The sequence below is a fragment of the Poecilia reticulata genome, chromosome 2 (genome assembly GCF_904066995.2).
Source record: "Poecilia reticulata chromosome 2, P_reticulata-male-v2, whole genome shotgun sequence".
NCBI classification, from domain to species: domain Eukaryota; kingdom Metazoa; phylum Chordata; class Actinopteri; order Cyprinodontiformes; family Poeciliidae; genus Poecilia; species Poecilia reticulata.
In genome coordinates, this window is record NC_088831.1 from 45,764,693 (window position 1) to 45,777,616 (window position 12,924).

Here is a 12,924-nt window from a genome sequence, read left to right on the forward strand (position 1 = left end):
AAAAATACTCCTGTCCTCATTCCCTGTGTCTGGTTCTCATGTTTTCTTTGTAGGGAGAACCAGGAGAACCGGGACCCAAGGGTGGGATTGGACCGGTTGGGCCCCACGGAGAGCCTGTGAGGATAAAAGCTTCCCAACCTCTCTGTCTCCACTTCTTTCACTGAAACATGTTCATTATGAGCACATTTGAATTATTTTCTCTTTTCACGTTTTCAGTAATTCAGAATATTTTATTACATGACCTCCTGAAACTTGCAGCCGTGAAACTGGCAGTCATTCATGTTTCCAGCTCCGGGTCATGGAGCTTCTTTAGAAACGTGGCGTTAGCGTTAGCCGCTACATGTTTAGCATTCAGATGCTATTTTAGGCTAGCACAGCTTTGCTGGTAGAAAAAATATTTTTCATTCAATGCAAGTTAATATTTTCAAACAACTTCATCTTGAAATGTTTACGTAAATGTTACTAGGAGTTGAAGGAATTTAACTCTTTAAAGATCAGAACGTAAGTCATTTTAAAACCACTGTAGAGACGGTTTGGAAAGCATCCAGTAGACAGGCTGACAATTTTAAGGATACAAATATTTTCAATTACATTTTTTGTCATTTTAAATTATGTAATTTATTTTTCATATAAACATCTGGTAAATATGAGGTATATTAATTTACATGAAGCTGAAGATGCTTGAAAATGAGCGAAACGCCCCAGAAACCAGGAAGCCACATCATTTCAAGGTCTCAGCTTTTTGTTCCCATTTCCTGTTCAGGGTCAAGACGGCAGAGACGGAATCGGTTCGAAGGGAGAGAAAGGAAGGAAGGCAAGTGGTTCTGGTTCAGCTCGACGTTTTGATGAATGGATTCATGTGTTTGGCTAAACGCTGCTTCATGAAGACATGAATTTAACCCTTTCATGCATGATTTATGGTCCTTGGTCTCAGGATTTATTTTAAAAAAAATTTCTTAAGGCATTAGAATAGTAAAAAAAATAAATAAAATTTTAGGTGATCAATTGTAATTTTCTCTAAAAACAAAGTTGTTATTTGAAAAGTAGATCAGTAGTGCTGTTCTTCAGGGGTTACCTGACGTCACCATCTTTGTTTTACCTGTCGAAGGAGGGGCCGGCTCAGTCGGCCATATTGGATTTAACAAAAATAATTTCTTGCATTTGCAGCTGATGTAGTTGAAAGTCTTTTATGATGCATAAGTTTCCACTTCAGTGGTCTGTGTGCATTTATAACATAAAAATCCACAAGAAGCTCAAGAAAATGGCTTTCAGATGGCTGTCCACTGTAGTGACCACTATATATGAAAGGGTTAATTATTTCATACCGTCTGTCTTTACAGGGCGATGAAGGATTCCCAGGATTCCCTGGACTCAAGGTCAGGCGAGGTCACGTTTCCAGGTCACACTGTGGATCGTCTGCAGCTTGTTTGATGAGTTTGATGGTTTCAGGGTGCAGCCGGAGACCCTGGACCCCGCGGAGGACCCGGACCCAGAGGGAACCGTGGACAAAGAGTACGTTCACATTCGTCCCCTGCTTTGCACTGATAATGTTTGCAGCAGTGGAATGAAATCACCCAGCATGCATCCTGACTTCATGCCGACTCTTTCCAGGGCGTCTCCGGGGACGTTGGGTCACCTGGACAGAAGGGAGAAATTGGATATCCTGGACCCTATGTGAGCATTTTAAACCCCTAAACTTCCCAAAAATCAAATCACGACATTTGGACATCGCAGCTCCAAGACTTAAATCATTTAGCGGGTTATTTGTTTAGCTTTCTGACCATCATGCTAATCCGGGTGAGTGTTTGTAGCTGTGCTGCTTTACCTGCTATCTGATCCTCCATGTCTTTTTACTGCAGTGAGCCTCCATGTAGCCAAACTCCGTCAAGTATGTCATTGTTTTTATGCCGTATTAGCTTCGTTGTGTTGATGCATTTTGACCTGCTTCAATTTTAAACGTCCCCATTCACTCAGTGCGTCATAGTTATAGTTCCACATGCTCAGGATTTGTTGCTGCGCGTTTGCAGAGTGAAGGAAAGAGGAGACCAGCTGCACAAGCAGGCTGAGAAATGAGATGCAGGTGATCAGCAACAAGAGCCAATGATCGGCGGTCATACACTTTTTCACGGAAATCGGCCGATTATGATCGGTGACCGATCGATCGGCACACCTCTAGATTAAATATTGGTAAATCTTCCATAACACCAGTGTTACTATGGAATATGAATATCAGTCCAGTGTTTCACATTTAAGCTTCCCTAACAGGAACTTTTCTGTAGTTTAGAAACTAACCTGTAACAATAACAGCTCACTTTCTACGTCAACCTGAAGAAAATTTACACAAAGATCTGAAATTATATCCAATTTAATAATAGGCTCACAAATACGCTTAAAATAAATGTCTATTCTCCAGCTTTTAGTTCATCTTCAGAGAGTTTAACAGATGAACTCTGACCTCGCCCCAAACCTGCCGAGCTTTGGGTTTGACAATACGGGGAACGTCACCTGGATTGGGGGGTCGAGATGGTGGGGGGCAGGAGAGCAACGAAGGTAAGATGGGAAAGACGACCGAAAGAAACCCTGATGTAGGCGTGGGAGAGACAATCGGTAGCATTAATACGTAGACGCCGCATGGAGCGGCTCAAAGGTCATGGAGCGGGTCAAAGGTCATGGAGCGGGTCAAAGGTCATGGAGCGGGTCAAAGGTCGTGAGTTATTAATTTGAACACGTTCTTTAATAAAGTTATGAAGGTTTTAACCCAATCAGAGGACCTGCTGCTCTCAGCCAATCAGAGGACTTGTTGCTCTAGTAAAGCAGGATCAGTTCAGAAACGATATGAAATGAGAAAAAGCTATTTATTAACTGATTAAGTCTGTTTTAGATTGTTGTTGGGAAACTAATCAGTCACGGCTGATCAGTGAACCCAGTGATGTTTTACAGCAGACAGCAGCTCCTCTCTAGCAGGTACTGCAAACCCGATTAATCCTTTAGGGGTAGCGGGATCCTGCCGTCCCCCTTTACTAAACATGAATTAGCGAAGCTTCGAGGCAGGAACATTTTCCTCGAGGAGTTTTAATAATCGAGATACTTGGAAAAAACATTTTCCAAACTAACAAGAAAAATAGACTTAAGATATATTAATGCTGCTTTTTGTCAAAATGTTGTGGAAATTCAATGTGATTATGAAAAAAAACTAAAAAACTGCTAAAAACCTAAATTTGTTGTCTATAATTAAAACATTGATGATTTTTAGCATTTTAGCTAAAGTTCAAAGCCTTTGCTAAAGGAGCTGCTGCGCTAATAAGGGAACATGAATGTAGATGAAACCATGAATGTAGCTGATCCGGTGGTGAGGTTGGGATTTAATGGGTTGTTTTTGCTCCACAGGGGGCCAAAGGTCCAACAGGACCAGGTGTTGTGGTACGTCTCCATTTGATCAAATTAATGATACAGAGCTCAGAAATCAAACTTTTCGTTTTCTAATAATTTACTGTTCGTTTCAGCAATGTGACCTGGTCAAGAAGATCAGAGATAACTGTCGTAAGTCTTCATGCCGTTTTTTACCGTTGGATGTGTTTTTGTTCGTCAGTTTCTGACTCTTTTCTCTTCTTTCCTAGCTTGTTGCTATGGTGAGTATAGAGAATGTTGATGGGCAGGAAATGCTTCAGGAGGCCGAGTTTCTCCAGAGAACCGGGTGTCTCTGGTTTCAGGTAAGCAGGAATGCCCGCTGTACCCCACCGAGCTGGCCTTCGCGCTGGACGCCTCGCAGGCCGTGGACCGCCAGGTCTTCAGCACCATGCGGGAAACGGTCGAACTCCTGGTCAGGAACATCACCATCGCCGAGAGCAACTGTCCGAGAGGAGCTCGCGTCGCTCTCAGCTTGTACCACAACGAGATGATCACCGAGTTCCGGTTCGCTGACTCCACGAAGAAGCGGACGCTGTTGGATCGCATCGAGCAGCTGCAGAAGCCGCGGTCCAGTAAGGAGGCCAGTCTGGACACGGCCATGAGCTTTGTGGCCCAGAACACCTTCAAGAGAGTCCGCAGCGGCTTCCTGATGAGGAAGGTCGCCGTCTTCTTCGTTGGTCATCGTGTCAGGCAGACCCAGAGAATCACCAACGCCGCGCTTCGCCTTCACGATGCCGGGATCGCCACGCTGCTGCTGGTGAACAGCGAGAGCAGGGAGCTGAGCCGGGCAGTTCAGGTACGACCCAACCAGCGAGAAGGTGGACAGGTTCTGAGAAAGCAGCTCGTCTCACTCGTTCCGCTTCACACCAGGTCAACAACACGGCGCTGGCCCAGGTCATCGTCCTTCCCTCCCCGGGAAGCTCCCAGTACAAGTCGGTCTTCCAGAAGATCTTGAGTTGCCACGTCTGCTACGGTGAGACGCTTCCGGTTCATAAGGAGTTAAACTGGGGGGAAAAAACGTTTTACACAAATTAAAACATTTGATTATTCACATGCAGATGACATGACGTGAAAATGAAGGAGATTAGCTTTTAATTTCATTCTTTCATTTCTTCGTGGCCATTTTGGAACAAAATGTCAAAGTGACAGAAAATCGTTCAAAGTCGTCGTCTCTTCATTTTTAAATACATTTTGTGAAAAGAAAAAGCTAAATGACGAAATAACGAACAGCGAGGTCGAGGTAAAGCTGGAGGTAGTAAAGTTCGCTAGCGCCGGTTTGATCCAGTCAGAAACAAACCAACGGATCCAGTGGCCTCAAACGGGTTTCTCTGTCTAATGCGCCATTAGCTGTTGGCCATGTTGGATTCTCTGAGGCATCTTGAGTCAAATCGTCTGTGTTGCTCCAGTCGCACTGTAAAACCAAACCTGTTACACCTGCAACGTTTCATCGTGTGACTGATCAGGCCTTGAAGTTTGAACGGTGCCATGCGAACCAGTGTTGCTAATTAATGTTTCCCACTCACCACCTCCATCCGTCGTATTCGGATTCGTCTGGTTTGATTCCCTCTGGTCTCATCAGAGCAGATCTCTGATCAGTCTGCAGACTGAAACAACAGAGTTGAGTTCAGTTCGATGCAACTAGATCATCAGTAACAGTAATAAAACTTTGGTCTTTTCTAGATTCCTGTTCTCCAGACCAGCTTTGTGACTACCTGCCTCCGTCGGCCGGCCGCGATCGGCGATCTCTGACGTCTGATGTGGACATCGACATGGCCTTCATCATAGACAGCTCCGAGTCGACCTTCCCGTCCTTCTTCATCGAGATTAAACGATACATCGCTCACATCGTAGAGGCTCTTCACGTGTCTTCGGATCCCACCGCCTCCGTCCATCACGCCAGAGTGTCTGTCGTCCAGCAGGCTCCCTACGAGTTCATCCACAACCGGACCGGCCAGCCCATCCGCGTGGACCTGGGCCTGACCGACCACGCCTCGGCGCGGGCCGTCGTCCGGTTCCTGCTGGACAAGACGGAGCAGCTGGAGGGCGGCCGCGCCCTGCCGGCGGCCATCGAGGCCACCGTGGATCAGGTGTTTGAGAAGGCGCCGCTGCAGCGCGACAGGAAGGTGATCGTGCTGTTTGTGACCGGCAGCGTGGAGGAGGACGAGGAGCAGCTGCTCCGCATCGCCAACGACGTCAAATGCAGAGGCTACTTCCTGGTCATCTTCGGCGTGGGCGAGTCGCTGGGGCCCCGGGACGCTCACGTCCTGTCACGCATGGCGAGCGAACCCTCCGATGTCTTCTTCAAGCGCCTCGACCTCATTTCCCACTTTTACGACAAACACATCCAGACGTTTGGCCAGCTGTTTGCTAAGTATATCAGCTGTGAGTCCAACTGATTTTCCTCTGCAGCCTGATTCGCAATCCTCCTCCAGCCTGGAATTCATGACATCTTCTCTGCTTCACAGTTGAAAACCGACCTGAACAATCTAAAACCTGTCAGTGGACGCAGAGCGACCAGCCGCTGAAGAGCCCGCTGCCACCGCCACACCACCAGGAGTGAGCCAGAAAACCTCCGAATCATCGTCTCCCACCGTTGGCCTTCAGTCGCGGTTCTCACCAATGTTTATTCCCTAGGAAACACCAGAAGCATGACGGCCACCAAGCAGTTCATGAGAGAAAGCTCAACCGTAAGATGCACAAACTTCATATTTACTGATGTTTAATTATTCAAGATGGCCGCCATGGTTGTCATGGAAAATTAGTTTTTACCCTGAAATGACCAATTAGATGAACGTCCAATCAAATTAAACGTATTTTTGAACCGTAGATATACATTTTCTAGACTTTGTGTTCACTTTTTCTGGTGAACATTTTTCAAAATGGCTGACATGGTTGTAACGGAGGATTTATGTTTGCACTAAAATTGGCAGTAGCTACCGCCAGTTAGTGAAGCTAACCAAAAAGCTAATCAAAACGTTAGCTTCACTAAACACTGATTTACTAAATATTAGCTCTGCTAATGCTAAGCCGCTTAACATATAAAAACATGAGCAGAAGCTAATGCTAACACAAGAAATTATCAGAAGCAAATGCTAAACCACGAAATACAAAGGAATTAGCAACACATGAAAAATTTGTCAAAGCTAATGCTAACATGAAGACGTCAGTTTCTCATGTTCTTCCAGGTCTGAGACTCGCTAACAGTCTTCAGTTTCTGATTCTGCCACGTTTTCTTATTTTAAAGTTGTATGAATCTGTTGACCAAAGTGAAAAACTCCTGATGGTCTTAAAGTTCATCCGGGTTTTGAAAATTGGTAGCATTTTATGACAACAATTGGCTTAAAAGACGGCCATCATGAAATTCAAGTAACTGATGGAAATATGAAAACATCGGACCTGAGGGGTTAGCATGTTAGCATGCTAATTTTTCAGCTTGTTTCCACACTTTGGATTTTACAGTGAAATGCTGCACTAGTAGTAGTTGTATCAGCATTAAACCCTTTTATCCTGACATAAAAAGCAAAGCTGATAGATTTCCTTTATTCTGACGTTTTCTGTTTCCACCCTCCAGACGGCGACGAGCTGCACGTCTCCAACGTCACCGCCAGCAGCTTCACGTTGCGGTGGAGCAACCCCGAACCCAAACCGCTGGTCTACTTTGAGGTGGTGGTGACCCGACTGCAGGACCACGCCCTGGTGGTGAAGACCAACGTTTCGGGCTCAGAGATCGCGGTGTTCAACGTGGAAAGCTCTCAGACGTACCACGCTGTGGTCACGGCGTACACAGCAGAGGGGCAGGCCGTCTCCACCCGCAAGGGCATCGTCACAACCAGTAAGTTCAACAAACGCACCGATTTTGATTAGTTAGCTACAGAGATTTAATGCATTAAAATCTTCATTTTGCATTTTATTTTTGTATAACTTTTGTATTAAATCTGATGCATAAGCGAAACAAACGGCGTGGAAGATGAAGCTGCTTCTCTTCTTCCCTGGGGGATCATCTTGTTTCAAAGAAACAATCTAACATTTTAATAACCTAAATAACAGATTAAAAACATTTATTCTGTAACTCGGTAGCAAAAAGAGATTATGGGTTGACGGTCCAGTCGACCCGGTTCTACTGGACCCAGAACATCTGCTCCACCTCCAGCTGCTCTGAGTCAAACCAACCTGTTCCCCTCCTGGCCTGTGGGGGCGCTGCACCAAGAACCACTGAAGGAAACGACACAAAAACCTCTGAAGACACTGAGAGCAACTTCCTGCTTCACCAGATGGAAACAAGATGGAGGATTTTAGCGGTTGGAGGATTTCTCTTTAGACCAGGAGCCATTTCTGCTGCTAGCGCTAGGCTAGCACGTTAGCTTTGATTACTCAGAATGCCCTGCGCTGTGGTCCACTTCCTGCTTTTGGAGCGGTCTCTGGTCCGCTTGGCGTTCACATTCAAACTGAACCCAGACCGAGGTTTGGAGGACCAGAGGTCAGAGGTCGATTCACACCTCACCAACTGAACCGGACTTTGACTAGACAGACAGACTGGAGTCAGATTATGATTTCTGCCAACTTTAGTGAATGATATTTCTCTTTTCTAAACTTGTTGAATCATCAAACTAAAACTTTATCATCTTCAAAAGCTGCTTCATACATAAGGAATCGTTTTTAAAGGAGCCTTTCCTGAAGTTTCACATTAATTACCTGTAGTTTCATATTAATGACCTGTAGTTTCATAAAGTTTGCTCCGTTATTGCAGCGTCATCGTTGCCTCTTTCTCCTCACAGAAGCAGCCAGCCTCGGCAGCAGCACTGTAAAAACTACACCGCTGGACAAACCAGAGCCTGGTAAGGAGAAACGACAGGAAAACCATCCAGTGTGGATTTAGTCAGCAGCTGCTCAGGTTCACCACCTGGACCACAAAAGCCTCTAAATTATTAAATAAACTAACATTTTAGCAGATGTAGTCATAACTAACTTTTCAGTTCACTTGTAAAAACTCCAAATTAATCCACTTTCATTCTCTTGACTTCATTTTGGAAAACGTAGCGGCTCTGGGGATCGCAGGTTCTTGTTTTTGTAGGAAAACCTCTGACTGTCTAAAAACTGCTTGCATAGTAATGTAACCTGTTGATTTTAACACACATTATCTTCCATGTTTTAAATGTAATCCTGACGCTAACCCTTCTCTCCCTGTCTGTCCTTCTGCACATGTGTTTCTGTTTCCCGTCATCTTTATGTGGCATGTTGTAGCTAATGACCCGGCAGACTCCTGCTCACTTGACTTTGACCCGGGAATGCCGTGCAAAGACTTTGAGGCTAAGTGGTTCTTTGACAGACAGAATGGGTTCTGTGCAGAGTTCTGGTTTGGAGGTTGTGGAGGAAATGAGAATAGGTTCGACTCAGAAGAACTTTGCTTGAAAAACTGCATGAGGTCAGGTAAGTTACGGCCGGAGGACAGCGTTTAAAGCAAAGTGGGATAATCAGTTTACTCTCTGGAAAATATGACGGTTTAGGTTTAACTTAAATAATTGGACAAATATTTAAATATTAATTCTTGTCCAAAGTTTTGTAAGTTTTTCCAGAAGCTATTACTCATGTTTTTAATGGTCAAATCAAATAATGTAATGCTAATCTCAAAATTAGCCTTGCAAGCTAATGTTAGCATTATGAAACATTAGCATAGCTAGCATAGGGTTAATATCAGCATGTTGACATCTTTTTTTAGATTTTTAAATATGCAAACAATTTTTTTTTTAAATTAAAGAAAATATTTTGTGTTGTTTGTAAGCGAATTTAAGATTATTAATTTTTGGATCAATTAAAAAGTAACTTTCTTATCTTTAAATTTGAGTTTGCAGCTAGCTAACATTTAGTTATAAATCTTTTTTTATGAAGAGATAGTCTGAAAGGAAAAATGTAATAAATAAATATTGCTATAATAGCTAACAGCACTTTAGCTTTCAGATCTCATCTTCCATTAATATTAAAAAATATTTTATGGAGTTTAAGGAAATAACTGAAAATCTTTTTTTAATCTAGAAATGACAGCAAATTAAAATATCTTGAACTGCTAAATTAGCCTTTGGAAGCTAAAGTGCTAACAGCAGAGGCTATTAGTTAGATATCAGTATAGGATTATGGATCTATGGATTTTTTAACATTTTATTTAGGCAATCTGAAAACAAAAATGTTAAAAGTATGAATAGCATGAAATCAAACCGACATGATGAGGGTGTGACTAAACTTAGGATGCGTTCACACTGCAGCCGGAAGTGACCACATTCCGATCGTTTGTCAAATCGGATTTGTTTTTCACGGTCTGCAGCCTGAACGGGCAAACGACCTGAACGTGTCCCGCATGCGCAGTAGAGGGCGCCATAGCGTCAGCGTTCTCAGTGTTCTGCCAACCGCCATAAAAAGAAGAAGAAGAAGAAGAAGAGCTCAGTGTTTACGGAAGTAAACATGGAGGCTAACGGTGGAGCTTAGCTTACATATTTGAAGTTGTTGTCCAACCGGAGCAGAATATTAACAACTTAATCCTCATTATAGTCCGTCATGGTTGTTTTTAATCCCACTTGCACGGTTTTGAATTTGAATTTGAATTTGTTGAGCATCAGTGACGTTCAGTTCAGATGAAGGCGGCCTGGTCGTTATGGTCGCATTTGAATCGGATAGTATCGGTTATGGTCACATTCTTAAAGAATCCGACCTGAGCTGTTCACACTGTCATGTCAGTGTAGCTTAGCTTAGCACCGAATGTCAGCCATGACGGGGGGCGGGACTTCCTCCAGAGGTCCGCTCACCCTGTGGGCCGCGCTAATGCTATGCTGTCATATCACGGTGGGGCCACCAGACATCGTCCTGCGGGCCGCAATTGGCCCGCGGGCCGCGAGAAGGAGACCTCTGGTCTACGGTGTTGATAAAAGCCGATGAATAACATCAATCAATAAGGTTATATTAGCTTTAGTTAGCTTGAGGTTATTAATCTGAACACATTTGCATACAGTTATTGACTTCAGTGAATTTTCAGAACATCTGATCTGATCATGTTTCTGTGGCTCCTCGTCTGTCTGTGATTCTGAGTATTTAGAGCCTCAGTTACTGTCTGACTTTAAAACTTTTCTTTTTAGACAACAATACTGCGCTTTGAAATGAGTCTTCTTAGATTGGTGTGTTTTTAGCTGCACTGTGCAGTTATTCATTATTATTATTAAATCATAAGAAGTAAAACACGATTTGAAAGTCTGAGCAAGCTAACCGCACGCTAATGAAAATTAACCAGGAAAGGATAAAAGATGAAAAAGTCTTTTTATGCAAAATATGAGGAACAATAAAGTTTTTCTGGCTCCTCGTAGCTCCGCCCACTGCAGCATCATCAGCTCAGATCAGGCCGAAGGTTTTTACACTCAAAACACCAGAAAAGTTCTGCTGTGAATTAGTTTGATGAAAGGAAGGAAACGCAGCTTTGGTTCAGGAATGAAGCTGAGCAGGAAGTTCACACGTTTCTGGATCCGGTGCATTTAGTGTCTCAGTTTTATCTCAAAGATTTTCATATAATGCAAACAAAAAGTTTTATAGAAAATCAGTAAATGGAAACATCCATTCTTATTCATGCAAATATATTTAAACTGATGTTTTAAACCGCTGTGGCTCATCAGCCAGATGAGCGAGTCCCGCTGACCGACGGTCATTTCTCAGTTAAAACTAATAAAAATATCCAGTAACTGCGAGTTATTTCTGCTAATATAAACATTTTAGGTCCATTTTAACCCACATAAAAGAAACATGAGGAAAATCATGAATTATTATAAAAGATCATTTTTAATCCTCCAGTTTTGTTCAGCGTTTTAATTCCTCCTGATATTAAACTAAAATCTGTTGGACTGAATGCAAAGTTGATCCAAAAACATAAAAATCCTGATTTAATGTTGGTTTAAAATGTATTTTCATGATTTATGAGAAGCTTTTGCATCAAGTTGCCATATTTACTTATCAGTCTAATTATTATGATTCAGAATCAAATAAAATATATTTAAAATGTGTCATTTTAACCGAGAATTAGTTTAATTCTGCAGTTTTTCTGCCGGAGGCGGCAAATAAAGCAACAAGTAGCAAATAAATTCATGTTCATGTTTTAATTCATGCATCAGGCATTTTGGTGGAGGTTCAAAGTTCAGAGTTCAAAACTGTTTTTAGACCCAAAAGGCTGCGAGTCCTCTGATGTTTTCCTCTGCTGCGTCTCTGCAGCGCCGCAGCCGGAGGAGCAGCTGCAGCCGGAGGAGCAGCTGCAGCCGGAGGAGCAGCTGCAGCCGCAGGAGCAGCTGCAGCAGCAGCCGCAGCCAGAGGAGCAGCGAGCCGAACAGCTGGAGATTCTCCCAGCTCCTGGTGAGAAGCTTCATTAACGGGTTATTTTTAGTCTTTCATCCAGAAAGAGTCCAGATGAAACCGTGTTCGTTTCAGACGTCGTGGTGAATTTCAGCAGATTGTAAACATGAAGTCTGAAACGTTTCTGTTCTGACCAAACATCACAAAACGATCAGATGGAAGCAGCTGCTTCGTTTTTACTCATTTGTTCTTCACTTCCAGCTGCCGTTACGTCTCTGGACATTTGCCAGCTTCCCAAAGAAGAAGGAAAATGTGCAAAGTTTGTTCTAAAGTGGCATTTTGATGCTGCCAGCAGGAGCTGCAGCCGCTTCTGGTACGGCGGCTGCGACGGGAACCAGAACCGCTTCGACACGTATGAGCAGTGCATGAAGGCGTGTGGAGCTGCAGGTATGTGTGTCTTGGTGTAGTCAAATCCTCTGAATGAAGCTCATTCACTCTGTCATTAACGCGTAGAAACCTGATTTAGCCAACGGCCCTTTAAAAAGACGTGTTGCAAATATAACAGATTCATAATCAGCCATTCATGGAGGCCCAGCCAAACTGAAGCCGGATGTCTGGGAAAACAAACATATTTTTATTTATTTTGACCGTTTATCCACATGAAACTGTTTATTTATAAAAACTGCCACCAAACTGAGAAGTGAGGAAACTCGTATTTATGAGTTCATGTCTGCGGCAAACAAGAAGTCGATGTTTCCACATCGTGGCTCGTTTTTACTTCTAATAACTTTGTTTTCTGGTTGAAACTTTTGATTGGCTGACAGGTTTCAGCTCGGCGCCACACTGCCCCCTGCTGGCCCTCATGTTTAAAACACGCGGATTTGATTTGATCGTCTTCATGTGGAGGAAAACGTTCCTGATCGATTGATCCCGTTGGTCCCATGTTTATTTAAATGATGTCACATTTAATGTTTAGTAAAGTGGAGCAACAGAACACAGAAACATTTAGGGTCAGGGTGACCCTGGCGTGGTTCTGCTGCCCGTCGGCAAAGTTTTACATAAATTACTTTTAGTTCAACAGAAGAATCAGTTTAGCAAAATGTTAAACATAAATAGGAAGCAGCAGCTGCTGCTGCAGCAGCTGCTGCAGCTGCAGCTGCTGCGGCTTCTGCTGCAGCTGCTGCTGCTGCTGCTGCTGCT

The 12,924-nt window shown here is 43.5% G+C and overlaps 1 protein-coding gene across 11 annotated transcripts in view; it reads left to right on the plus strand.

The window, feature by feature from the left end:
- Window positions 1–12,924, plus strand: part of col6a3 (collagen, type VI, alpha 3) — a 71,315-nt gene that overhangs the window by 57,807 nt on the left and 584 nt on the right. For 5 of the 11 annotated variants that reach the window (XM_081604809.1, XM_081604810.1, XM_081604818.1 and 2 more), the window contains 19 exons: window positions 54–116; window positions 764–814; window positions 1,341–1,376; window positions 1,450–1,512; window positions 1,612–1,674; window positions 3,388–3,420; window positions 3,504–3,540; window positions 3,618–3,629; window positions 3,711–4,204; window positions 4,279–4,381; window positions 5,089–5,790; window positions 5,874–5,964; window positions 6,043–6,095; window positions 6,980–7,240; window positions 8,184–8,243; window positions 8,650–8,835; window positions 11,647–11,711; window positions 11,742–11,784; window positions 11,986–12,171. In XM_081604809.1, coding sequence (XP_081460935.1) covers window positions 54–116; window positions 764–814; window positions 1,341–1,376; window positions 1,450–1,512; window positions 1,612–1,674; window positions 3,388–3,420; window positions 3,504–3,540; window positions 3,618–3,629; window positions 3,711–4,204; window positions 4,279–4,381; window positions 5,089–5,790; window positions 5,874–5,964; window positions 6,043–6,095; window positions 6,980–7,240; window positions 8,184–8,243; window positions 8,650–8,835; window positions 11,647–11,711; window positions 11,742–11,784; window positions 11,986–12,171 — 2,602 coding nt within the window. Of the gene's footprint in view, window positions 1–53; window positions 117–763; window positions 815–1,340; window positions 1,377–1,449; window positions 1,513–1,611; window positions 1,675–3,387; window positions 3,421–3,503; window positions 3,541–3,617; window positions 3,630–3,710; window positions 4,205–4,278; window positions 4,382–5,088; window positions 5,791–5,873; window positions 5,965–6,042; window positions 6,096–6,979; window positions 7,241–8,183; window positions 8,244–8,649; window positions 8,836–11,646; window positions 11,712–11,734; window positions 11,785–11,985; window positions 12,172–12,924 lie in introns of all 11 variants that reach the window. The other 6 variants (XM_081604812.1, XM_081604813.1, XM_081604814.1 and 3 more) reach the window with 6 other exon arrangements.